Source organism: Athene cunicularia (genome assembly GCF_003259725.1).
Source record: "Athene cunicularia isolate RWA chromosome 20 unlocalized genomic scaffold, athCun1 chr20_part1, whole genome shotgun sequence".
In the NCBI taxonomy this organism is placed as follows: domain Eukaryota; kingdom Metazoa; phylum Chordata; class Aves; order Strigiformes; family Strigidae; genus Athene; species Athene cunicularia.
In genome coordinates this window covers 9,492,386-9,518,082 of record NW_020799125.1, presented here as the reverse complement: position 1 = coordinate 9,518,082, position 25,697 = coordinate 9,492,386, and the positions used below count along the sequence as shown (strand labels likewise).

The window sequence follows — 25,697 nt, the reverse complement described above, 5'->3', positions numbered from 1 at the left end:
TGTCACTGTGGGACAAAGGACGATGTGAGAAATGGATTTATATTATACACTGCTTTATAACTGGGATCTTTGAATGTAGTTCTGTTTGTTGGGCAGAAATGTGGAAGAAGAAATAATGCAATTGCTGTTTTATTTATAATGCTTTCAGCAGGAAAATCTTGCCATTGCAGTGTAACAGTCTGTGCAGGGTGCTTTTGATTTTAGCAGGTAGGATTCAGAGTTCAGTTCTCTCCTGGATATATGTGCATGTGCTGCATTGCAATGGGAGTTAATGGGAATAGCCAGCTGTGAAAGGAGAAGAATAGATCCCAAGGACTAGATCATATTATAGGAAATTTCAGCTGACTCTTATGCAGGACTATTCATATAAATTGAGTTGGGATGGAAAAGAGAGATGAGTAAATGGGTTACTGTCATATGCCAATCATCTGCGGGGCATCAGAGGTTAATCAGCTAGTGATGTCCAGAAGACTAGTGAGAGTCCTCCAGTGAGACTTGTGATTTATTACTAGTTTTATCTTCCCATGTCCTGGCTTACCTACAGAGGTGGTCACACAGTGTTGCAGGTGGGCTTCTGCTCCCCATTTTGAGAACGCTTCCTGCTGATCTGGGATGTTCTAAGAAGTGGACAGCATAAATTAAAAACAAGCTGATAAGACCACAGATCTGTGGTATCAGGGGGAGGAGGTTCAACCTCCTGAACTTGGAACCAGGTTGCTAAGGCTGCACTTGGAAAGTAGAGATATGCCACAAATGCCATGCTATGACTGGGTGCTAGGGCAGAGACACCACCACCTCTGCAAGAACAGGGTGATACAGCTCCTTCACAGGCACTTCCATGTTTCAGGGATGGATCCCCCTCTGGGCTCCAGTGGAGTGAAGATGGGGAAGCAGTTGTATAAAAGTATCCAAAGTCATTGAGAAGAGAGAGTACTTCATTGAGGAGATTGCTGCCATTGCTTGCCATGTTTTAACGAGAGATGAGATGGTGTTTCTTCTTTGAGGTTTCCATTGGTCTCACAGTCTACAGCATGTTGGTAAAACTGTTTCAAGGGAAATCAGGCTCTTTGTTCAGTATCTCCCAGCTTATAGAGTGTATTTTTTTTTCTCTGAGCACTAAATGGCTTTGAGTTCAATAATTTATCTCCCTCCAACTGCTTTGCTTTATTGTCATTTGACTTATTAATGAATTGGCTTGGACAGCTGTCCTAATGCTTTATCACAGCAAAGTGAAACTAAGGGTTGCACTAAGCACTGATTGCAAACACTTGCACATACTGTGTGAACAATACACCATTTCCCTGTGGCTGGCCCCAGAGGCACAGTGTGGTTAGTAGGTCAGGCTGCAAGAACCAGAGCTCCTAAACTCTAACCTTGGTTTCTCCATCAATATCCCTTCCCAGCACTCATCTTTTCTTTGTCTCTCTCTTGCTGTAGAAGAACTTCAGATCATGCTTTCTTTTTTTCAGAAGTGAATTGTGATGGTTAATTAGATAATGCTTGTAGAGCACTGTACAAAACCTGCCAAGGGTTATTGTCCTCGCTGGTATTTTTAGAGCTGGAGGAAGACTGCCAGAAGGTATTGATTACTTGGTAAAAATAAACCCTTCAAACTTCTTTGGTCTTTATTCGTTACTGCTTTTTATCTCTGCATCCTGCAAACATTTCAGAGGGTGGATTTGTTTGCCAAAAGATCAAAACAAAATGTTGACAACTACTGGTGCCAATTTGTAGCCTCCTGTGTGGGTGACATCAGAGGAATTTGTGCAGTGCTCTGCAAAGTCTTTCTACACTTTAAATCTACTTGGATCCTGGAACTGGTTTTTGAGCAAAGCATCAAAGTGGTCTGGTAGGGGTAGCACATTGGGTATCAAAAATAAGCAGAGAATCTCTTTGGTTCTTGTAAAACAGTATTGTGTATAGAAGCTTGTATATATTTCTTGAAGTTGACATTTTGATTTGTTTAGTGAAGTTTGTTGATTAGTTGAGTACAAGTTGAGCCTTGCAATGTGTAGTGGGTGCTGTTGAGGGAACTGTGGCTGACTGGTGGGAAGGGCTTGCTGCCTTCTGTGTTTTCTAGTTCATCTCACAGTGATGGTTTACAGCTTCTCTTATACCTCACTGTGGAAAACAAAATGTCACACTTTGAATTCATTAAGCAGCTGTGCAAAGGAGGGGAGACTGTTGAAAGGGAAACCTGTTTTATACAACAGTAAACCTGTTTTATACAACAGGGGGAAAAGTCACATATCTGTAGCAGAAAATACATGAAAAAGACAAATGTTGTGTAACATTCAGAAGGGCCAAGTCATGCTTGGTAAAGTGAAATTTCTAAGGAGAAGGGATAAAACAGAACACTTTGAGGAGTATGGCTTAAAGGATACCAGAAAGATGTACTAGCCATTCATGGATCCAGAGGACTAAAATTTAGTAGTGACTTCAAAATCAAGTGTGGCCTTATTGTTTAGTCTGACTGAAATGTGCATTCAGAGCAGAAGCAAAACATAATGCCTTTCTCCAAATTAGGCCAAGGACAAAGCACAGACCTCCAAACATCTGCACATGTTATGACCTAGAATCTGCTTCAACAGGGAGGCTAAAGCCAGACTTTGGTGGAGACTGCAAAGTGCTTTGTGGGCATGTGTCAGACTTGCAAATGGATTCACTTTGGTTATCACAAGTCCCCTTCATCTTCATTTCCAACCATTAAGCTTCTTTGAATGACTATTTGGGTAAATGAGAAGTTCTTAAGCAAATACTGATGACTGCACTTAAGAGTCAGAACTGACCTGTCATGGAGTGAAGGACACATCTTGTCAAAGCTGTGCATTAGTGCTTGAAGGTCCTGTGCTGGCCTGGCATGCCAGCCTGCCTGCTCAGAAACAGGGCATCTTCTGGCTGTGCTCACCAATGTGACTCTCTCATAATCTTGGGACAATTCATGGGCAAAGAAGGGCAGAGAACCATCAGCAGATGCTATAAACTCACTTCCCAGTGCTAGTTACTTAAGATTTCTTCTAGAAATAACAAAGATGTGAGCAAGTCTTCCACCTGCCTGCTGCATAAGTATGGGTGAAACATGTTTAAAATTTTTTAAAAAGGCAAATGGTGGAATTATTGTGCAGCTGCGTAAGAATGTTACTGGTGAAAGGGAGGAATGGTGCCAGTGCTGAGAAGTGGCAGAGAGGTTTCTTTTATTATTGAAATGTGTCATAACCCATCAGTAACTTCAAGACAGAAGAAGAGCTGTGGGAATTGGGACAGTAAAGATCTGATAGTACAGTTTTAATATTCTTTCAGTGGAGCCATTTATAAGTAGTTACCTGTTTGAGGAAACCACTGAATATTGGGTTCAATGCTGGTGCTACTGGGGAAGTTCTCATGTGGGCATTGCAGCATCATCCCTGATGGTTCGGGGATGTGTGGAGTTAGATGTGAACATGTTGAATGAAAAGGGAGGAGTGGATGCTCTGGGGTAGGAAAGGGCACAGGTGGAGCAGGGAGACCATGCGGGACAGCCATTAAACCAATGGCACAAGCTTCAGAGGAGAGAACCTTGGAAGCAGTTTAGGAAGTGAATGAGAGGCTACTGCTGTCTGAGGACTGTGATCTCACTGCTCTGTGTTGTGGCAAAATGGAAGGAGTAAGAGGTTTCTGTGTCTAAAGAAAGTCAGGGAGATGGCAAGAGAGTCCGACACCATGGAGGAAACCCATAAGGGAGATGAGTGCTGGGACAAGGCATCAGCCTGACCTCCTGACAACAGTGTCCCTGTGTAATGCACAGCTAAATGGGAGATGGTGAAACCTGAAAGCAGGAGCATGGCTTCTTCCCAGACAGCCCCGCTTCTGCCAGCCATGAGTTTGACTTCTTTTATGAGTGCCCACCTTGTAATGCTGCGAGTAGTAGCTGACCGGATTTATTGGGATTCTTCTTCAGGATGCTGGCCCAGCCTCCACTGACTTGTGGCTTAGGGACTTCCTCTGCTCCTGACTCTTTCTCCTCATTCATTTTGTCAAATTGCTTTTTCCACCCTTGTTAATGACCAGCAGCACCACAAAGTCCTGCAGTGAGGACGTGTCTGCTCCTTGGCAGGAAGCAGTGTCAGTTGCTCCTCTTGCCTCATTAGGATGTATTCTCATTTGTTGGCATGATGAGTTCTTGGCTGTCGGTTGCCACAGAGCTGTGGTGGGGCAAACCCTAATTTTAGCACATTACGCTGGTTTAATGACAGTAATAGAAAGTCAATTTGTAGGCAAGAACAAGTTGCCATTTTATATGGGGAGGAGGATAATTCCTCCCATGTGTTACATTATTAAATTTGTAATCTTCATTTCTAATGCTTTTCAAAAGTGAATATTAACAGAATCTAAAATACAGATATTAAATTTATGAGCTGCATTTTTTTCCCCAAACTCCTCAAGTTCTGTAATTTGTCTTTAAAGGTGAACTTCATCAAGGTTGGTTCTTTTTTTTTTCACTTAATAAATTAAAATCACTTACTTGCTGCCTATCTCTGGACAGGCTTAAAGACTTTAAAGATACTTACATTTTTAAATAGCAATAATGGGTATCTATTTCAATCTTTGCTGAGTGGTGAGTTCTGAGTTCAGGCTTACTCCCTAGTGATAAAAGATACTGGAGATTAAAAAATGACACATTTTCGTATGCCATTTGCTAGCGAGGAGGCTGTTGTGATGCTCTTTTTTTGTTGCCAAGGAGACGGAGCCCTGAACTCCTGGCTCTGCAGGCAGGAGGAGGAAAGGACGTTATTTCACTCCAGAGCTTGCTTTGTAATTTTGACTCATGATCATTGACCATGAATGGGTTGGGACTGAGGGTCTCTCTCTGAAGTTCACTCTCAAAACTGTGTGTCCTACCTCCTGACGTTTGTCTCCACGTTAGCTGAAATAAATGTGAAGGCTGGAGCCTGCTGGTACAGCTCCACCCTGGTACCAGTAACGTGGGGTAGGTGGTTGTACGCACGCAGGTCACTAGCGCAGTTTTTGTACGTAGCTGAGTGGAGTGCTTGGAGTCCAGTCGGTGATGGAAGGGGATCGTGCTGCATCTGAAATGAACTTCTCTGACCTTGCCAGTACCAGCTCAAGAAATCCTGAAGTCTCCTTGCATCAGCCCAGTCTTTAAGTATGAGAACAGAAATGTAAAAGTTAACTGCAGGCATAAGAAGGAAGCAAGTTATGCAGATGCAGGTGTGTTATAAGCAAGATTAATGCACAGTGTCCTGACCTTGTTTTATTACTGTTGGTCAGTCGTTGCTGGCACATCTTATAAAGAGGTTCCCATCAAACTTTTTTTTTTTTGTTAGTTAAAACTTATTTTTTCACTCCTAAATAAATACCTACTGCTCTGTAATGCATGATCTTCCTGAACTGGCAGTGTTGACTGCAACACTGATACTGGCTGTGTCACAAGCTCGTACTTCTTTCTTCTTCATCTGTTCTCTTTTCTGCTCTCAGAGAGAGAGAGAGAAATTGGCAAAGGCTCTAAAGTGTTTTGTTCATTCTTGCTGCTTCTACCAAATGTATTTAGAAATACTTTGCACAAATCATGGGATTTTGGTGAACTTGCTGCCATGTACCTGTCATGACATCTACCTGTCATGAAGCTGTGCTGGTACATGGCTCTTATACACTGTGAGTGATTAACACAAATTCCGTTCAGTACAATATTGAACACCACTGTGTGTCTCTTCTTGACAAAGGACCGATTCTTCCTGCATCTAATGGTTGGTAATTGAGAAAACTAGATCTTGGTAATGTTCTTAAAACGTATTAATCTGCTGCATTGATGGCTTTTTTTCTTTAACCTTCAGTAATCTTCAGACAGGCGTGATCATTTTGGTTCATTTCCCACGTTCTCCAGTATCTTTCAGCAGGGATGAAGATGTTACATCTATTTTCCAGCTCTGGCTAAAGGGCTTTTTTTCCTCTACTGGAAACTCAATACTCTTAGATAAACAGTGAACTGAATTTCTCAATGGACTTCAAATAATTTGAGGTGATTTTGTATCTGAGCGCTGCTTTTGTGCATGCAGAAAACAGATGTAGAAGGTGGTTATGTGTCTGCCATGTTTGTCTGTGGGAGAGTTTATCACTAAGATGAGAGTCTGCAGGCATCTCTTCAGGGTTTGGGCTGTGAAAATGTTGCTTGAGTTGTTTTGTTTTTTTTTTTTCTTAGGAGGCTGCTAGTTAAATTTCAGCGCCTCTGTTTTTTGTATTGGATGGTGTTTTCCATGTTTAATGGCTCAACTTGTCACGAAGATGTTTCTGATGTATGATTGGCAGGGCTGTTTCCTATGAGATGAAATGGAGTGTTTTGACCGCTTTGATTTCTTAGTCACTGTGACTCACTTTACATTGTAAAGGTGCTGCTGCTTCTGTCCTGTTTCTGGGCACTGAAGCCTGACCCTCTCTTCCAGCTGTCCAGAGATGCCTGCAGCAAAATGATCACAGTCATAAAGGGTAGGATGCTCTCCTTTCACTCCCCTCACCCAAGCAAAACCAGGCATTTGTGCTGTATTAAAGTGATCCTGGATCCTGAAAAGGAATCTGTGTGAGAGAACCAGTAGGAGTGCAGTGGATCCATTTGCAAGAGCAGAGCTCTTGTTCGTGGGTTGGAAGAACCGGTGAGGAAGTTGGGCTGCTGCTGTGCTAGGTACTCTCTCCACCTGCCAGAAAGCGTTCAGCTCTGGGCTTTTGGGAAACACAGCCACCCTCCATGCTCGCTGCTTCAGCGTTGCAGGCACGCCGCAAGCAGAGGTCTTTGAACTGTTCTTTGTACCACTTGGGAAGAAAATGGTTCCCTTTAGTGCATCTGTGGTGGGATGTGGTAGTTGCCTGACACTACAAGCACTGCGCGACTGTGAACCTGTCAAAGGATGTCTCTGTGTGAGTCAAAGCAATGTGGAGAATTAGAGGGGAAAAATGTGCTGGCTTGCTTGTTTCCTTTAGAATTTGCAGCAGGTATTACACAAAAGCACCTTTGGTGAAGCCTGGCACAGATAGTTGTATCATCTGGCGAAATTGCTTGGAATTGTTTGACTTCTCTGGAAATGAGACCATCATCTCCCCCTCTCTGCTTCCACAGTGGATCAAATAATTGCTTCCAAATGGACGCAAGTTATTAAGCAGTGTGTATAATTAAAGTCAACTCCTTGTGAATTTGATCATTCATTTCCTTAAGGAAAATATGATGAAGTAATTACAACCCAAGCTAAACACAAATCAAATGCTATTCTAAGCACGATTCTGCACCATGATTCTAGCTTATGAATGACTCCAAGGTTCTGTGGCTTCATGCCTGTTTAAGAAATGTGACTGGTTTTTTAATTGTATTTGTAACAAATGAACAAAAGGTCGCATGACTCATTCACTGTGCCAAGACCGATGCTCACTTTTTGTGTTCACACACATGGTCTTGACAAAGCTGCTTGCTCCTAAAAGAGCATCGGTGGGACAGAAGAAATGGGAAATATCTTAATAAATCTGGCCTTGTCAGGTCTTTCCCTCTGAATTTTGTCTGTACCAAAACTGTAAACTTTACCTGCTTAGCTGTGAATTTGAGGGGTGCAATTATTTCTTCAATACTTAAGCCAGAGCCCAGTTCTCACCCCCTGTCTTCATCGTTCTTATGTAGCACGTTATTTCCAGTTGCAGCCAGATCTGGTAAAGAGGTGAAAGATATTCAGACTCTACAAATGCTTTGAAAAGATGGCTCTGGGTAGAAAGACCCAAACTAGTTCCCCCAGAAGAAAAGATCTGATATATAGTCTCAGTTTAAAAGTAACATTCTGAGTGAAAGCAAAACACTAGAGTTGAGCATTATGAATCCCTTGGATGGAGTGTGTCAGCATCTCTGAGAAGTTTTGGTGGCTTCAGGAGGTTCATGACCTGAGTCCTCTTCTGCAACAGGAAAACACAGCTTGCAAGCAGGCTGCTTCAGTTATTTTGCCCACTGCTTTCTTCCCAAGAGTTATTGAGTGAAAAGCAGGACGCTGGGCCCTTCCAGGAGGTATAGTTAGCAAGCAGGCAGGTCCAGCTGGCTCCAGAAGGGCACAGAAGCTTCGTGAAAAGCTTCCTGGCTTAGTGAAGCATGGGCAGGGCACTCTTTCATCTCATGCCATCCTTCTCTTACAATGACGCTTTCTAGCTGCTTTATTTTTGTGAAGTCACCTCATTTTTGTGATCCTCTTCTAAATTGAGAGGTTTTCTGCGGCTCAGGATCATTCATATTTCAGATCCTGGACGTAAGCAACATCCTCCGAGTTATTAATAGTGTGAGATGGACAGCAGATTTAGGACGGAGCGCTCTGCTTTTTTTTTTTCTCACTTGTAATTAAGTAGAGATCCTGACATGAGCTTCATAACTTATGTTGGTCAGCTGGAGGACTTCCAGCCACAAGGACACAAATCAGCTCCCCCTCTGGTCCTCATTGGGAAATAACAATAAGGCAGCCCTGGAATGGCCCTGGCACACAAACTAGCCACCCACCTTTTGGCTTTTCATGTTTTCCTGGTGCCCAGCTCTTCATAGTTAGCAAAGTTTTAAGAGTTCAGAATTAAGAACATTTTGTCTTAAAGCGCTGCTGGTTATTGGTACCATGTCTGACATTTCACCCAGATTTCTAGGGAATAAATGCAGTAGTTTAAATAAAATCAGTTATTTAGTGTTATTAATTGCCTGTGGCTGTGCCAAATGTACCTTTTCTCTGAGCCCATCAGCTGAACTTTCCTTGGCTTGGCATAGGCTCAGATAGCAGACCCCCAGAGCCTCCCAGGTGGGCAAATGTCAAAGAAGGAGTTGTTTAACTCTTAGTGAGGCTTAAACCACAAAGTCCAAGAAGTGGAAAGATTGGATCCCCTCATTGCTGTGCGATCAGAGTGTATGTGTGTATATATATGTGTGGTTTATTGCATTATAAATATTATAGTAAGATTTAACTTTTTTTTTAAGTCATCAGCCCTTGCCCAAGCCCAAAAAATAGCAGGTGGAGAAAGACGTGGGGTGAGTCTGTTGCAGACACGCAGCTCTTCCAGCTTGTCTGTCCCCAGAGACCTGGGCCTGCTGATGAGGCAGTGTTCTGGTTTCCTTGCTAGGCTGCTGAAGAACTCTCACAGCAGTGAGTTTTCTGTATGCATATGGACATTGCATTTAATCAGACTCTCCTGCAAAGTATGGCAGATTGGGGAAAGGGGGCAGTGTGTTCCATTTTCTTACAAAAATAAAAATGCAGAAGCAGCCATCAGATGAAGCTATTTGGATCCTGCTGCTACAAACAAAATAGAGACATGGAAAGAATTCTGAAGAGTTGAATCTAGCTACAAAGTAGTTCCCATGAAATACTCTGAAAGAAGCAAACATTTTTGTTAGTGTTATGGTACTGTAGCTTTTTTTATGGTGAAAAGCTAAACAATTTTTTATGATAGTCAAAAAAAAGTGTTTAAAAGTCATTGACAGTGGAATATATATCTTTACCTTTTGGTTTGTTTAGCTTTCTCTTTTGTCAGTGAAGGAAGAAATCTCAAAGTAATTTTCCTGGCTGCATGTTAGTTGCATAACTTTTTTTTTAGACATTTTTAAATGAAAATTTTGACCATTTAAATTTTTTATATAGATGAATTACCAAAAAGGTCAAAATTAAAAATAGTATCATGGGAACTAGTTGTTTTTAACCGCAAAAGGAGCAGAAAGAAATATATCACACTTTCTTAGTTTAAAATACGAAAATGGATCTTGTGAAGATAGAAAGCAAAGTCAATGCTTTACCAGTGCTCTGCCCAACCTACAGGAGGTGATAACATCCTACTGGGGTGGAGACCTGCTTAAATACAGACATGGCTGGATTTAAAACAAGCTGCAGCTCAGACCAGCTTGGAGGAGAAAATGTTGCTTGAAAGTGGCTGAGGAGTTGGGGATCTGGGCTGGGTTGCGGGGTTGCTGGGAACTCTAGGCAAGCCTAAAAGCTGATGCGGGGGGGCTTGGTGCTTCCCCTGCCCACACCGCTGGGGTGGGAGAGGCATAGAGGGTGAAATGCTCTTCTCCCAGGGTGGTCACTGGGGTGGTGGGAAGGGAGAGACAGGCTGTGCAGGGACGCATCAGATCTGCGTTCCATTTTTCGCATTTATAGGAAGGAAGAGGAAGGAGGAGGTTAGCTGTGTCCTACCTAAATTAAACTACAGTTGGGCTTTAAAAATAGGGCTGCTGTTTTATGAAGACTCGCAGAGCTCCTGTGCTGTGCGCAGCTACGGAATGGGTCGCCCTTCTGCAGGCCAGAGGAAGTTTTCTGTTGTGCATCTCAAGTTCAGTGGGTAAAGAAGGGAAGGCAGCCTCTTGGGACTGCTGCCAAGTGCCTACTTCACAAAAATAACTCTGTGAAGGACTTTTGGTCTTCTTTTAAAGGTGAGGAGGAAAAAGAAAAAAAAATTACAGGTTGAGGGGAGAGTTTGATGTGTGTGCATCTGGGCACAGGTGTGGGTGAAGAAAGGCAGGGTTGAATGTTAGAATGAGAGAAAGCTTTCTTGTGCTAAAATACCATAGTGGCCCAGGAGCAGTGGGATGTGTTGGTGACTACGCTACAGGTGGGAGTTCGGAGGAGGTGTCTTGCTGGCATCTCCCTAGGCTGCCTGCGGAGGTGGGTGTCCTGGCCCTGCTCTGCCTTCAGCTGGGGTCTGTAGCTGTCACAGTAATACAAATAGTTGCTAATTTTACTGTTCTCTGGCTCTCACAAGAAGAGTTTAATGACCTATCCCAGCCCTGTGGATGTACTTAATCTGCACAGATTAAGAATTAACATGTTGAAATTTTTTTTTCCCATCCCACAGAAGATTTTCTGCTTAATTTGGAAAGAAAGGGTGTGATTTTATTAGTGTCTGAAAGTAGGACAAGGGGAACGAAGCGAACAGCCTGATTAGTGCCCCTGCTTATCCCCAGCCATTTTCTGTCATTTCTGGTGGATTATTCAGGCTGTGATGATAGCCTGGCATGTTCTGGAGCACAGTACAAACTGCCTCACTTTAGGTGCTCATAATTCACACTCCATTAGGATGTCGATGTAGGGAATACTTGGCAGGATGTCAGACATGCCTTGCCAGGCATGATGAGATTGAGTTCATCTTGTTAAACTGCATTCTGAAGTGACAATCCAGTATTTATATTTTTTTTTCCCCCCCTCAACAGTAGCATCCCCTTAGGAGGGCAGCATGGCTTCCTCTGAACACAGATACTGATATAAAAGGGCCTGCAGTGCCCACCCTGACAGCCGCTCTGCTCAGCATGTGCCAGGCAGTCACAGGTGTTCGATATTCATGCAAGGCTGTGGGAAGACTTTTATTTTTTCCCTTTGAAGCTGAACAATGGATTTCTTTTATTCATCTCAGAATTGATTCATGGCACACAAATCTTAGCACATGTCTGTAGGGATTCAGCATCTGACTAAACAGAAAACAATCTTTTATTTTTAAACCCATTAGGAACAACAATGCAGTGACAAAATTTGAAGTGGAGACGCTAATGCATTGGCTCTTTTCTGAGAGTATTCAAAAATAAGAAGTAGGTAAAATGGTCAATGCTTCATCAGTCTCACAGGGTGCTGAGCTGAGACTCCCACTGCTGCTTTTTGCCCACAGACATGCCGAAGACCAGTTCTTGGGCTTGGGGACCTTCTTCTTCATCTCAGCAGGTGATAATATCCAGATAGGTGCTTGGTGTATTCCCTTCTTCATTTTCAGCCCCAAACTGACATACATCATCTTTTCTCTGGGGCAGATCTTCATGGAGAAGAGCAAGAATCAACTGTTTGTTTTTGACCTTAAGAGTGAAGTTCATGACTGTGAGAATTGAAAGGACTTGTGAGACCACGTTTGAGCCAAGGATAGAACAGGCAGCTTTGGTGTAAACAGCTGCATAGCTCGGAGCATATCTCCTTTGCAGGCAGTCAGGTCCTGTCCCACCTGGCCACGTGCCCCTGGTAGCCCTGGATGCTGAAGGCAGATGCATGATACTGTTGCAGACGTTCATCCCCCTCATCTTTTCTCCTCTCTGCTTCTGCATGATCTGCCACATGCTCCAAAGGGTGTGCTGACTCTGTCAGATGAGTTTTTCTGTTTCCCTGCTCAAGTTGTCGATTCTCCATGCTTCATAAGTGCTAGTTTGTACCTGGGCCTCATTTTGGAGCAGAGCAGATAATGCACCTGCTGAGGAACCCAGGTGTGAAGCCGGAGAGCAGAGTGTGCCTAGGTCGATACCCTGCAGCATGTATGGATGCAAATCGATGCATGCTGCTTGCCTTGGGTAAGAAAAGCAATAGAAATGCAGTCTCTTTGTTTAGGCTTGGACTAGTTCTTCCTGAAAAATATAAAATGTTATTTCGTCCAGAACTTTGCAGTGGGAACAAATGCAAACTGAAAGCAAGCATCCAAATTATTTCCCTTCCTTTCCACCTTGCACCCCAAGGTGAAGTTCAGGAAGGAAAAAGTTTTGCCAAACCCTTGATATGTATTGGGTGGCCTGTGTTGGTGCTGCCTGGCCATGTGCTTTGAGTACCAATGAGGTCTGTGCAGTTGGTTAATTTAGGAGCAAAGCTAGTCGAGTTGAAATTCAGTCAATTCCTAATCTCAGGGTTAAATCAATATCAATTAATTCTAAAGTATGGGAGGGTCCATAGCACTTGCATCATGCTGTTTTCCTTTTGTGGTGGTAGCATCCAGCAGACTGAGCAAACATGGAGGATAAAATTGAAAACAAAAAGAGAGGGAAGGTACCAAGTACCTCAGTGGGGGAAAAGGAAGTGACAAGAGAGGAGGTACTGTAAGAATAACAGTGAAAGGGACACACTCTGTCCCTCAGAAACATCAACTCAGTAAACATCTATCATAGAGTAATTCTGTGTAGGAGTAATAATTATATAATCATGACCTTGTGATGAGCTACTGCAGAATTCGCATAGATTTTTCAAAACTTGATAGCTTCTGAGCATGGAGAGACCTGTCAATAGCAGAGAGGAAGGGCTTCGAAGAGTTGTGCATTAGATTGACATAGAAGGATGTGGGAAACAGTGACTCTTTCCTTGGGGGAGAGAAGGGGACAATGCCACTCTTATTTATTTACTTCCCATCCCTAATATTAAGGTAAATACAATTCTTGGTGGCAGTCAGTTCTGCCATCTGAGAAGAGCTGCCTCTTGATGCAGTTGACAGCTGAAAATATATTTAAGGAAGGGAACTCTCCACAGGATGCTCTGCTCTGCACAGGGTACCTTCACGGTCACCATACTCCTCCTCATTCATTACTGGGTTATCTGGAGGGAACTTTTGGTTAGTTGGTCTGATGTCGCTCACAGACGGAATTAGGGGAAACATGATAATGAGATCAAATTAATAAAGGACAAAATTATAGCAATATAATTAATACCAGTCAAGAAGGATTTAGGGAAAATGGGTCTTCTTGGACATTTTTTTTTTCTTTGAGTTTTAGTAGAAGCAGCTATCTGGGTAAATGTGGTAAGTATGTAAGGGTTTTGTCCTAGAACAACATGACCCTAAAAAATGTGATAGTGGTAAATTGATTAAAAACTTACTTCAGATCTCAAAGCAGTTGTCAAGGAAAAGCCTCAAAAGCAGGAGGCTCTTTTGAAGGCCTGGTCTTATCATTTTCATCTGATTTGAAGCAAGCATGAGTTTAAACCTCACTAAATTAACAGGCAATATGCACCTTAGCAGGATAATAAATAGTATTGAGGGTGGGAGAGTTGTACAGAGCCATCTGGACTTTTTGCTTCTCCTTTCAAGTAAAATGTGTTTTCTTACATATTTCTTAATATAAAGTTCTACAAGGTCATACCACCAGGACAGGCAGGGACTGCAGAGCATCCAAGTGAGGTGTGATGCTATACCAAGAGGTTACTGTGGTCTTGGGAGATGGAAGGAGAAGCAGTAAAGGTGAGAGTACAAGATGATTTTTACCACTGTATGTGTTTTTGCACTAAAATGCAGTCTCCAGTTCTGCTGTGCATGTTTTCAAAAGGGTGTTTGAAACCTGGGGAGGTCATTAAAGAGATTCAAGGGCAGGAGAAAAAAACGGCAGAGCGTGAGAAATATAAAGAGCTCAGTCTGTTTAACTTGTCAAAGAAGATTGAGAGATGACTTGATTACACTGCAGAAAGTCTTTATAGCGAGAACACAAAGCAGCCCTCGCAGTGAAGAAGGGCATTAAAAAAACTGATGGGTGAAAGCTGAAGCCAGACAAACTTAAGTCGCATCTCTAAATGTCAGGTAGTAAAATAAACTGCACAGGCAAATGGCAGATTCTTCATCTCTCGCTATCTTCAAATCCAGAGTGGTTAGCTTTTTAGAAGATATTCTTTAGCCAAACATAATTTTTTTTTGGCTGAACAGAGGAAAATCTAAGTGCCTGTCAACACAGAGAACTTGGCAAAGTGTCTGCTGGTCCCTTCTGGTTCCTGGCGTCTGTGAGGTGCTGTGTATCTTCATCCTGGAAATTTGAGCAAAAAATTTATTCTTCCCAAGGTCATTCTGAAGCAGGATCTGCTTTTCAGCTGCATGTTGCACTGGAGGCTTGACTGGCTGCTTAACCTTCATCGTTTATTGCTTAATTGAAAAAAGGTGCAGGGAATAAATCTGGTGACACTGCAGAAAACATCGATACTACTCTTACTTGTTCCAGATACCTCTAACAATTAAATTAAGACAAGTGTTTTTGCCAGGCAACACCCACATAGACACGTGTCATTTACTACCTTCTTGATTTGCAAAGGTGTTGAAGCACAAGATGTTTCAGGTAAGGGAGGAGATAGAGCCCCTGTGTCATGCTCCACACTGACTAGAGAAGGTTGCTGCTAGGTGGCTGTGGCTTGTGAAGTATTTTTGGTCCACAGACAAGCAGTGCACCTTTGTCTGCATTTATTCCCTTTCTGTGCTGACCCTTTCCAGGTGTGCTGCTCCTGATCCCTCCCAAGTGAAGGTGTTAAAACACTATATATTTCTTACATGCTAAATATAGGTAAAGTTTGACTAAAGGGTTTATGTGGGTAGTTTAGGAACCTATATGCCATTTCTGATGCTGTCTCTGGTGCTTATGCTGATCTCTTACCCTGTTTTAGTCTTGATTCCAGCCACAGTGGTTTGGGAGCTTTTGGCAAAACTGATTATTCCCCTTCTGTTCAAGGGAAACTTGTGGCAAAAAGAGACTGGAGGGGAAAAAGGCTGGAGGAACCTTTCTCCAGAATGATGGGAGATAGTCTGTGAAATGCCAGAGTCACTGTGCATCTCTGGAAGAGGAGCAAGGAACAAAGGAGTCTTGCAATCTTCCTGTCGTCTTGTTTTCCGAAGTTTCTTCATTATATCTTTTTTTTTTTTTTTTTTTTTTATCCATGTGTCATAGCTGTAAAAGCAATCAAGAATACTAGAAAATCACCTACTCGTAGAAAGCCAGCAGTGAAAGCTGTGCATGTGGTGCTACAGCTGAACTTGACCCGTACCAGCTGAATCCTGTCTGGTACTGCCTGTCTTCCACAGTGTGCCTTTTCTTCTCTTTGGGCCCTTCTGCTTTATGCCATTAGCTTTGAATGGAGAGGTGGCTAATAGAAAGCACCTTGTGTTGCTCTAAAGCCTTGCTCTGTCTCTCGTTTGTTGCCAGATATGGATGCAGTCTCTAAGTATACATGTCTCCAGGCGTGTCTCATTAGAATGGGGAAAGAAGAGATGTTTTTTAAAACAGATGTTTCATAGTTGGGCAATGAGGTATTTTTAATTTGTTTCCTACATTTTTGTCATTTGCCTCTTTGACTGCAGTTGCCTGCCAAGGCTCTAGCCTAAAAGTGCAGAAGGTTGAGTGCTCTGAGAGTGTGCATGTGAAGGAGGGATGGGCATTGATGGATGTAGATGATTAAAAGATTGTTTGTGGAGATGAATGTGAGGCAAATTAAATGGACCATCAAGTCTGCCCGCAAGGCTGTGGGATGCTCTGAAAGGAACCCACAAACCCCATCAGAGGATCCAGTGAGTTGTACAAGGCTGGTAGGAGGTTGGTGCATCAAAGGGAACTGTTCTGCAGTGGTTGGGGAAGTAGGTAAGGCCGTTTCATGAGGCTTTGCTTTTATTAGTGCCTGTATTGTTATTCTTGCCTGAAGGTTTGGATTTTGAAAGCACATTAAAAATATGTTTTACGTTTGTGTAACTTCCTGATTTATACAATGTGCTTTATACATTGCTTTAGGCACACAAACAATACAAACTGTAGTTAATGTTAACCCAGAACATGCATATTCTCTCCTCTTAGCCCATAGGGACATGCATACACATGCTGCACCATATGTGGGGACAGCAGCTGGTGCAGAGCCCTGGGGCCAACATGATTACCCAGTTGGAAACCTCATGATACCAGAGGAAAAGGGACTTTAGAGCTTATTTATAGGAGGATTTTTGTCTTTACATTTCAGTATAGGTATAATTTGAGAAGTAGGATAGGAGGCATTTCTGATATCTTACCGTTCTTTTTTTTTTTTTTTTTTAAATGCCTGTTCACACCAAGATCTAAAGAAAAGTATTTTAGGTCAAGCAGCTTTCTACACAAATAACAAGGTTCTGTGTATTTTAGACAGGTTCTTACAGATATCCTCATATTTTCAAAGTAGTTGGGAAAGACTTGTTTTCTTTACTATTTGGGGATCCTGAGATCTCTAGACTCAGTAGCTGGGTCATTTCTTCTCCAGGGGTGGTACTCAAAAAAGTTGGTGGGTTTCTGAGAGCACCGTGGGTCAAAGGTGGTCTGAATTCAGGTTAACAGGCAGGCATCTTCAGAGGATTTAGATATTTCTGCTTTGTTCAGAAGACTTGTAGCAGATGTGTTTCAGGATGAATGCTCTATGTGGGATGAAATCTGGAGCTTCCTAACACCAGCTAAAGCAATTAATAGTAATGGTATTCATTATATATTCGTTACATAACATGGTTTGTTCTGAGAAACAGACTGTTAGAGATGGAGGATGAAAATAGCAGCTGTTAATTTCAGAGGGCTGAACCTCTAAAGATTGTACCCAGGAGAAACCAAAACCTACTTAATTCCCCTTGCGCTGTGGCCGAGGGTGTGTATGAAGGGAAACAGTCCTCTCCAGGGTTTTCCACTGCTGGTGCCTCTCCATGTGCCACCAGGGAACATTTTGGCCCTGCCCAGCTATTCCTCTGTGGCCTGCCTGGGAGGGTTTGTTCCTTCACAGCACCTCTGGTGCTCCCTGGTCTTTTCCTCTTGACTTCTCCCTTGGTGCTCACCAGGAGTTGTGGCTCTTTGCTGCTCTGGACAATCTGAGGCAGCAGTATGGGATTTAGGAATGAGGCACGGTCACGCTGTACACCTCAGCCCTGCCCATGGTTACTGCTGCTGTGTTCCCAAATTGGGTAGTTCTGCGTATAGCCAGCTTGTGTGCCTGTATGCATCTGCACTCGATGCATAATTAATTGGTACAAATGGTTGGAGTAGGTAGGGTGGTATGTATGTTTTGAGTTTCTGCTGAGCCCTGGCTTGCTGGAGCACTGGGTTTGTTCCAAAGCTGACTGGGAGCTGCTGATGAAGCAGGGCTGAGTAACAAAAGTGCTGCCTGGCTACCAGATGCCAGGCTGGTCTTCCGAAAGACCTTCTCTGCTTCTCCTTGACTGTCGTTGCAAAAGGCTGTGTTAGCAATAGCCAACTGTCTTTTGTCCCCTTTTGTTCCTAGATGGAGATGGTCGGAGACTGAAAGGAGCCATCCAAAGGAGCACAGAAACTGGGCTGGCTGTTGAAATGCCCAGCCGGACTGTCCGTCAAGCCAGCCACGAGTCCATTGAGGACAGCATGAACAGCTATGGATCAGAGGGAAAGTAAGTCATTGAAAGGGAGCTGGGTAATCACTTCTGGGATGCACTGTTCTTCTGATACCTATTAATTTTCCTCCAGCATGATAGATGAGGTGTTTTTCAGACTTGCCTACACTGTAGGTGTACTGCCCATTCAATTAGAGCAGATCTCTCTGCCTGCATAGCTGGCACATACTTTAGCTGTTTATATACTTTTTTAGTGTCTTCATTATTCTGAGCTGAAGCAGATACCCATTACTTTTAACCACTTTACCTTTAGAAGAATAATTCAGGGTGAATATCTGAGGCTCATTACTGGTAGTAAATTATAAGCCAGTAGTTTTTAATGTTGCACAATAGTTGTCCATCTCCTCTGTTTCAAAATGACCTTTCAGTTTGGGCAAGGAGGGAGGTGCCAAAGTGATGAAAAGGATGCAAGTAGCAAAATAATCATTCTGATATCAAAATACATATTTAGAAGCCTGTGTGTACTTTTGGTAACAAACTTTCTTTTGTTTCATTTTAGTTAGTGTCCTAAAAGAACGTGTTTTAGAAATGTTTTTTGACTTCAGAAAAAGTTACAACACACTTGGTTGCATTTAGGCTTTATACCAGAATGCAAAGCAAGGGATCCTTAGGCCAGAACTTTAGGGCCTGACTTGTTTTCAGTTCTGGTTTTTTATATTTCCATTATTTGAATCCATATCGGAGATTATAATAATTTTGTTAAGATGACCATTCCTGGGAATCTTTGGAGGTGAAAAAAAACAGTATTTAAAAAAGGAGGCAGTATGTACCATCAGATTCCATGGTTCTAGGTATGAGGCCAAATACCTAAAACGTGCTCTTAAGCCAAGTACCACACTTGGCATTGCTCTGTACACTCTCTAGTCCAACGTGATAGTCCAACTACACTGTACCTCTAAAATGCTGGGATAGTCCAAAGGCGCTCTCAATTAATGTGATTCTGGTGTTAAATAAGAAACAGACTGTAAATTAAGATAGACTTTCTTTAGCTTTAGAAGTAGGCTAATCCTGGAAAGGCATCATAGATCTGTGCTGAAGGTTGGAAATAGTAATGAGGCACAGGCTGCGATAGCAATCTTGTCACTCCAAAGCTGTGATGTACCTTATCTCTTCAGTGAGCTGCTGTCTCCAGGGAAATATTCCTGCTACACCAGCATAGTCCTGTGGCTTGGAGTTCTGCCTCCACTACGAGATGTAGAGGATTAGTGATTAAGTTCAGTCCCTTGGCAATGCAGGGCAAGAATCTGTTTTCATGCAGAGTAGAATTATTTCCTTTTTATATTTACATACCTTACCCTCCTGGGAAGGGGTATAATTCTTTGAAGGGTCTGTGTCCTATCATTGCATACCCTGGCTGCTTTGATTGGGCTTTCCTGGAGAGAGACTATTTCTGCCAACAAAATATTGCACCCATACAAGTGCTGTTTTACCCTGAAGACAGACAGCATGTAGCTATCAGCTAAACAAAGAAAGAAAAATCCTGTCTTGCAATCTAAATGTCTTTATTAGAACAAGTCTAACATTTGGTATTCCAGCCTCAAATGCTGGCAGAACATCCTCGCCAGCCCCTCTGCCAGGGATGGGATGGTTTCTCCTCTTACTTCTCTGAAAAGTGTGATAAGTAGTTCCTGGATGCTTTGTTCCTAGGTGGGATAATTGATCTCTGGAAAGCCAGTGGGAATTGCTGCTATCTGTCTGAGCTGCAAGTGATAAGCAAACAGGGCTGAGAGTACAAAGAGCTGAGAGGGCTCTATTCTCTTGAAACATGGTGGGAGGGGTTTTCTCTGCTTTCTTTACCTGTGGCAAAGAAAGGAATTGTTTGGGGAATAGCTTTGAGGAACAGAGATGTATTCTCCTAAATCAGATTTCTCTTGACCTCTCTTTTTGGCTGTAGCTGTGTTCCCAGGGAGGCAAAACGAAGATTCATAGGACTGCATTAGCTGTGGCAAGTTTGTTTTCTTTCTTTAATGCTGGGGATAGCTTGAGCTATCTGCATCTGAGTGTTGCAGATACTCCTAGGTCAGAGACAGTTTTTACCACTGACTGTCAAAAACTCAGTTTTCAGCAAGACGAGGTTACCCTAGATCTTCCTACCCACGCATCTCTTCGATATGTTCACACAGGCAAGAAAACAGATTCAAAACCCTCTTCCAAGAGCTTGGGCTTGTTTCCGAAGTTCACTATGTTTTCATAATCCTCTTCAGTTTAAGGACAAAAAGGACAACTTCCAAAGGTGGCACACTGAAATGATCAAAGATTTGGTGAAACTTTGCTGCAGAAGGCCTTAAATGCCTGCTCTCAGTCATACAACTGCGCTTTTAAAAAGTGATGCTGATTGACTGCTTTTATGTTTGTTGTGGCGAGCTGTCTGCAACTAGCTACCACTGGTCTGTGCCAGTGCAAAGTATCGCAGTCGAAGAATTTTCTGTAGTTTATGATTTTGAGCAATGCTCCTTTTTGTGTGAATACTTAGAGTGCATGAAATCCAGATGTTTTTATGGGGAAGCTTATTATATAGGGATATACTTCTCCTCAGATATGGTAGACCCTTCTTCAAGAAAATACTCCCTTTAGGGTTTTACCAGTAGATGAAGTATAGTGAAGATTAGCTGGTATAAAGGACGTGTCTCCTGGAATTTAAGCTCATACAGCATGCCAGAAAGTGCTGACAATGTCAACACACTGCTCCATTTAATTTTTTGTCATACAGAAAGTCCCCCATCCATATTACCCGGCTTTTATAGTGCACAGTGGTTGTGCACTAGTGTAGGAAATCAATATAATAAAACCCAGTGTGAGACCTTACAGAAGGGGAAGGTGATATTTATTCTAAACAAAAGTGTTTTCAGTCATTCACACCTCTAGGCTTCCCTCACTCACGCTCTCATCGCCCCGTGCAGGCACACCATGCCTTGTGCATCCAGGTGCTGTAGCCAGGCTTGTTTGTGAGCAGCAGGTGGGACCAGGGACACCATCTGTCAAACCCTCGCTATGTCTTCTGAGTTGATCTTCACAACAGACTGGCTTTTGGACTGTTGGGGTTTTTTTTTTTACGCTTCCTAGAACTTCCCTGTTATTATGGGATGTTCTTTCACCTCAAGGCCTTGCTTTCTTTGGCCTCCATAGATCTTAAGCAGTGCTGCTACCTTTTTTTCCTTGTTTCTTCATTTGCGGGATCTTTATGGCTACAGTCTGCTTTCAGATAGGCTAATGGACATTATGTGCTCTCCCACCTTGTTGTCCTCCTCCTGTCATCAGAGGACAGGTCTTCTGCTGACAGATTGATTCTGCTTTTGCCCACATAGATGTTTCCATTCATAATTCATCAAGACCAATCTTAGCACTGGTTATAAATCTCTACAGGAGTATTTTCTTCTATGTATGGACTTAAAAATCTGTATGAGAAGACAGTTACCTGCTGTAGCAAGTGCCTACCAGGTAGTCTCAGGGCACCAAGATTACTGCAAGCGTAAAATTCTGCATATAGGAATAATTCACAAACAAACCCCTGAGATAGAGCAGAGATCTCCAGCTCCATCCTGGCTCTTGCACAACGTACATCTTGTTTTGGCTGGGTTTTGCTGCAGCTGCACGAGACCATGTACAACACTCAGAAAGCAATAGATTCTGGACTTGTGTATAACTTACTACTGCCAACCACTTTTCTTTCTGAAAATGGAGCAGAAAGACAAAAATGGAGCTAGAACAAAAGACTGCTAGCTGCTGTAGTCCCTAATAAATGGTGTTCGTGGCTTTTTTGTTCTTGTTGGCTACTGCTGAGATGATTAAGTTATGGAGAGCTAAGGTGATTTTTACCTTAGAAAAGCACAGCAGGTGATGACTAGCAAAAACTTAGGGGAGTGTTCTTGTATTATCTGAGATGAGTCTGCCTGTCCAGCAAGGAAGGATCATCTTGTTAGCCATGTTATCTTTTTCCCATCATGAGGGCAGCACGAGCCTGGATCCCACGTGAAGCCACCATCATGACAAGGGCTGGAGGCAGAATGCAGCCTGGCGGGCATGCCACTGGCATGGGCATCTTACACCTCTCGGCTTTGTTCTGTCTCGAGCTGTTCCTGCAAGCTATGACTTGCCCTGGTTTTCCCATCTGTGCATACAGGGCTGATGTGAGCCAGTGCTGGGGCTTAGGCAAGGAGAGCTACCTGCTCTTCTCTGCTTCGCTATGGAGCAGTAACTAAAAGGAAGCTGGAGAAAATACTGGCCTGGCTTGTGATTGTATGGCCATGTGAAAATTCACTTTCCTTCACTAAAAATTATCCATCATCATTCAAGAATTATCAGAAGACTTGATTCCTAAATGCACCATCCAAGCAATTCATGTCATATCTATTCACTGAATGCTTGTTTTTTGGTACCCAAAGCCAGGGGACTTCTAGACTCTTTTATAGCAAATTATCTTTAGGGCTCTCCTTTTCTCTAAGTCCTTTAAAAAAAATATAATGATATATGTTGTTAATACAGATCAGGCTGTAAGAAATCAAGGCCTTTGAAGACTGGAAACACGTGGAGAATGTAATATGCCAAAAAATTAGTCAGCCTGTTCAACAACAGCGCATCTTTTTGTGCTGTTAAGCTTGACCAGCACAGCTCAGAGAGGATGCGACCTTGAGAGCTGTACTTACAGCAGTAAATAGAGTGAATCCCACCTTCAGCAACCTCTTGGGAACAGGCAGAATTGCTCTCTGAAAGCAGGTAGCTATCTTTTATTCAGTGCGTCTGAGATGACTTGCAATTGCTAAAAATGGAGCTAGCCTGATAAGGTGGGGATGGGAATGGGGGAGGTCTTTGTACATAATTTGCTGCATAGTTTTTATAGCACCGTTTAGGTGGCAGAATTCATACAGCAGAAGGAATCGGATACACAAGCAGAGTACAGCATGTTACAGCACATAAGACAGCATGTCACAGTGCTAAAAACGTTACAGAAAGTGGAGTGGCCAGGAGAGAAGCGGGGCTTGTTGAGAGGCAGAAACAGGGATATTGCCTGGCAGAGGAAAGGTGTGGGGTCAGGCTGGGTTTGGGTCCTACAGGGATAGAGATGCTCACAGAAAGCCTTTCTAGCCGAAGTGAAAGCTCCTGCAGCATTCACATTGACTTTGGCAGGGTAAGGGCCCATGTGCCCAATCCCCTGACAATGTAGTCAGATGCGTATTGCATTAATAATTCCTTATATGCACCATAAATATTTTAAAGATGAGGCAGCGGACATTAAAGTAACCAGTTCTGCCTTCCTCCTTAGCTGATAGATACCTACTTGGCTTCTGTGCATAAGATGCAATTTAAAAGACCTTAACATGCAATATGGATGAGTGTGATTGTTATACAGTACATTACTGCTCCCTGAAATTGGAGTTCTGATGGGATTTTTTTATGCTCAAATAAAATAACTGTCGAATATGTTATCAGTCTCAGAGGAGAATTCCCCCTCCCCCTTTCTTCTTGATGAAGGAAGTATGTGATGCTGTCCCTGGATTTTAAAGGCAGAGCTGAAGGTCTTCACCTATGCATTAGATGTAGACCTTAGTTAATCCAGTCAAACCATTCAGTTGCATAGCTGTGTTTAGGCAAGTTGCTTATTAATTGCAACTTTATGCCTGAAGAGGACAAAAAAAGTTCTTTTAGAAAATACTTGAGAATGGAACAGTAATTTCTGAACCCTGGGCCCAAACGCATCCTATGTATATACTGGACACAGTGGAGCAGCTCTTTGAGATTATATTGTTTCTAAAGGTTTGAATTGATGGCAAATAGGCAGTTGTGTGGATAGTATGAATAAGTCCATGAAAAGCACAAACCAAAATGTTACCTTCTGAAAATAGCTGCTCTTGGAGTGTGCTGGGGGGTGGCTGTGTTGAAGCTCTCTGGCTTCACCACTACCCCACCTGGCTGAACCCACAGCAGCGGAGCAGTGCAGCTCTGCAAAAGTCAACATTTGCAAGTGTAATAGAGAGGCAGTAATGGGGATTTGGTCCAAGCGGGGGAACACACAAAGTCTTCTCGGAATACCCCTCCTCTTGACAGAGCTCTTTGACAAAAGGGTGTTACACCCAGCCTGGGAAGGGAGCAGATGAATACCTCGCTCTGCACAGACGCAGCAGCTAGTGTGTGGCCGTTGCAAGTTGGTACAATCAAGACCAGTCCCAAAATCTTGTAAGATAGAATTGAAAAGTACTGTATCGAGGGCAAAAGTAAGGAAATATACTGGTCTGTGCTTCAAATGAGTAACTCATGAATAGTGTCGAGGACTGATGTGGAAAGAGGAAGGACTGGAAAAAGATATGGAAGAAAAAAATAAAGCAATGCACAGGAATAAATTCTCTAGGGAGGGATTTCAAGAACATATTAGACAGGTAGCTGTCATGAATGATGTATATAAAGCTGCTCTGGCCTTGAGACCTGGGTGTTTACGGGGTGACCTGTGAAGATGCCTTCTTACCATATTTCCTGCGAGTTTTGCAAGGTTTTGACAAGCTGATTGTGCAGGCGCTTGCAGCAGCATAATGGTATACCTGGCATACAGAGTCTCAGAAGCAATTTAAAAATAGATTTAGAAAAGAGGTCAGACAAACTCTGCATGGACAGGAAAAGAAATTAATGATACATTTTCCCTAAATGTGTCTGTGCTGTTATGCACTCTGCATGCTGATGCACAGCAAACGACGGGTGGGGGTGCAGGCGAGACTGAGCAGAGCCACATATGCGGTAAGGGAGGGATCAGCACAGGTGCTCTGAATTTTCTTTAGACCATTTGGTACTGAAATCAGCATTGTCTATCTCGGCATTCAAATCCTGATCAGTTCACAAGCAAACTTTGAAAAGCTAGTTCTCCATCTGAATATATATGAAGAGCATCAGCCTTGCTGTGATGGAATCAACAGCATGATGCTTTGCATGTGGAGAGGAAGGGCACAGATCTTTGCAATGGGTCCGTCAGGAGATGATGCTGCTGGCAAAGAGCCTTTAAGCCACTCTTAAATTACACTACAGAGGACAGATTTCACACGCCCTGACCTACAGCGTGCAACACAGGAGCACAGTCTTCAGAGACTGCTGCACAGATTTCCTAAATAATCAGGATTATGAATGCTGTGTTTTAAAGAACATGTAGGCAATCACAGCCCCAGTTTGAGAATACGGTTCCTAAGGTTGAGTGAACGCACGGTTCTATTCCGCATATAAACGTGTCACAAAAAACCCAAATTGTTTATGCAGTCGCCTTTTTCATAAAGTCGGGAGGGGTAACTGGGTGCACGTTCCGCATGGGGATTGCATGTGGGGCTGGCTCGGGGCTCTGCCTGCCCGCTCCAGCCTTGCTGGCCGGTGTCTGCGTGGTCTTGTCTCCCTCTCGTGGGTGTCCACACGACTGCAGGAAGAGCAGTTGTCCCCTGCGTCCCGAGGTGTGTCCCTGCTGCGATACCCTCAGCGTGGTGTGGAGGCATCTGGGCTAGCTGGCTGCTGTGCCAGCGGCAGCTTGGGCTTAGAAAGGGTTATTTTATTCATGGTCTGAAATGGGGTTTGCAGCCGGTGCTGAACCTTTTGCTGGTACCAGTGCAAACAAAATTAATGTTTGCGCAGGTTTCTGCTGGTGCTACTCCGCGTTGGTGGGCGCAGAGACCCCGGGATTGATAGTATCCCCGGCGTTACCCTGCTGCTGCCCCTGCTCTGCCTCCTTACCTGCAGCCTAGGGCCCTGTTCACGGGTTCTCTGGCAAAATGTCCTTCATTTGTCCTTGACACCCTGGAGGTTGGAGGTGTCACTAACCTCCCTGCGCTCTCCTTGTGCCTTCA

General features: G+C 43.2%; 1 protein-coding gene across 2 annotated transcripts in view; it reads left to right on the top strand.

Annotated features, from left to right (window-relative positions):
• Positions 1 to 25,697, top strand: part of RIMS4 (regulating synaptic membrane exocytosis 4) — a 53,218-nt gene that overhangs the window by 15,963 nt on the left and 11,558 nt on the right. For both annotated transcript variants that reach the window (XM_026862010.1, XM_026862011.1), the window contains exon 2: positions 17,745 to 17,886. In XM_026862010.1, coding sequence (XP_026717811.1) covers positions 17,810 to 17,886 — 77 coding nt within the window. In that variant the 5' untranslated portion in view covers positions 17,745 to 17,809. The remainder of the gene's footprint in view (positions 1 to 17,744; positions 17,887 to 25,697) is intronic.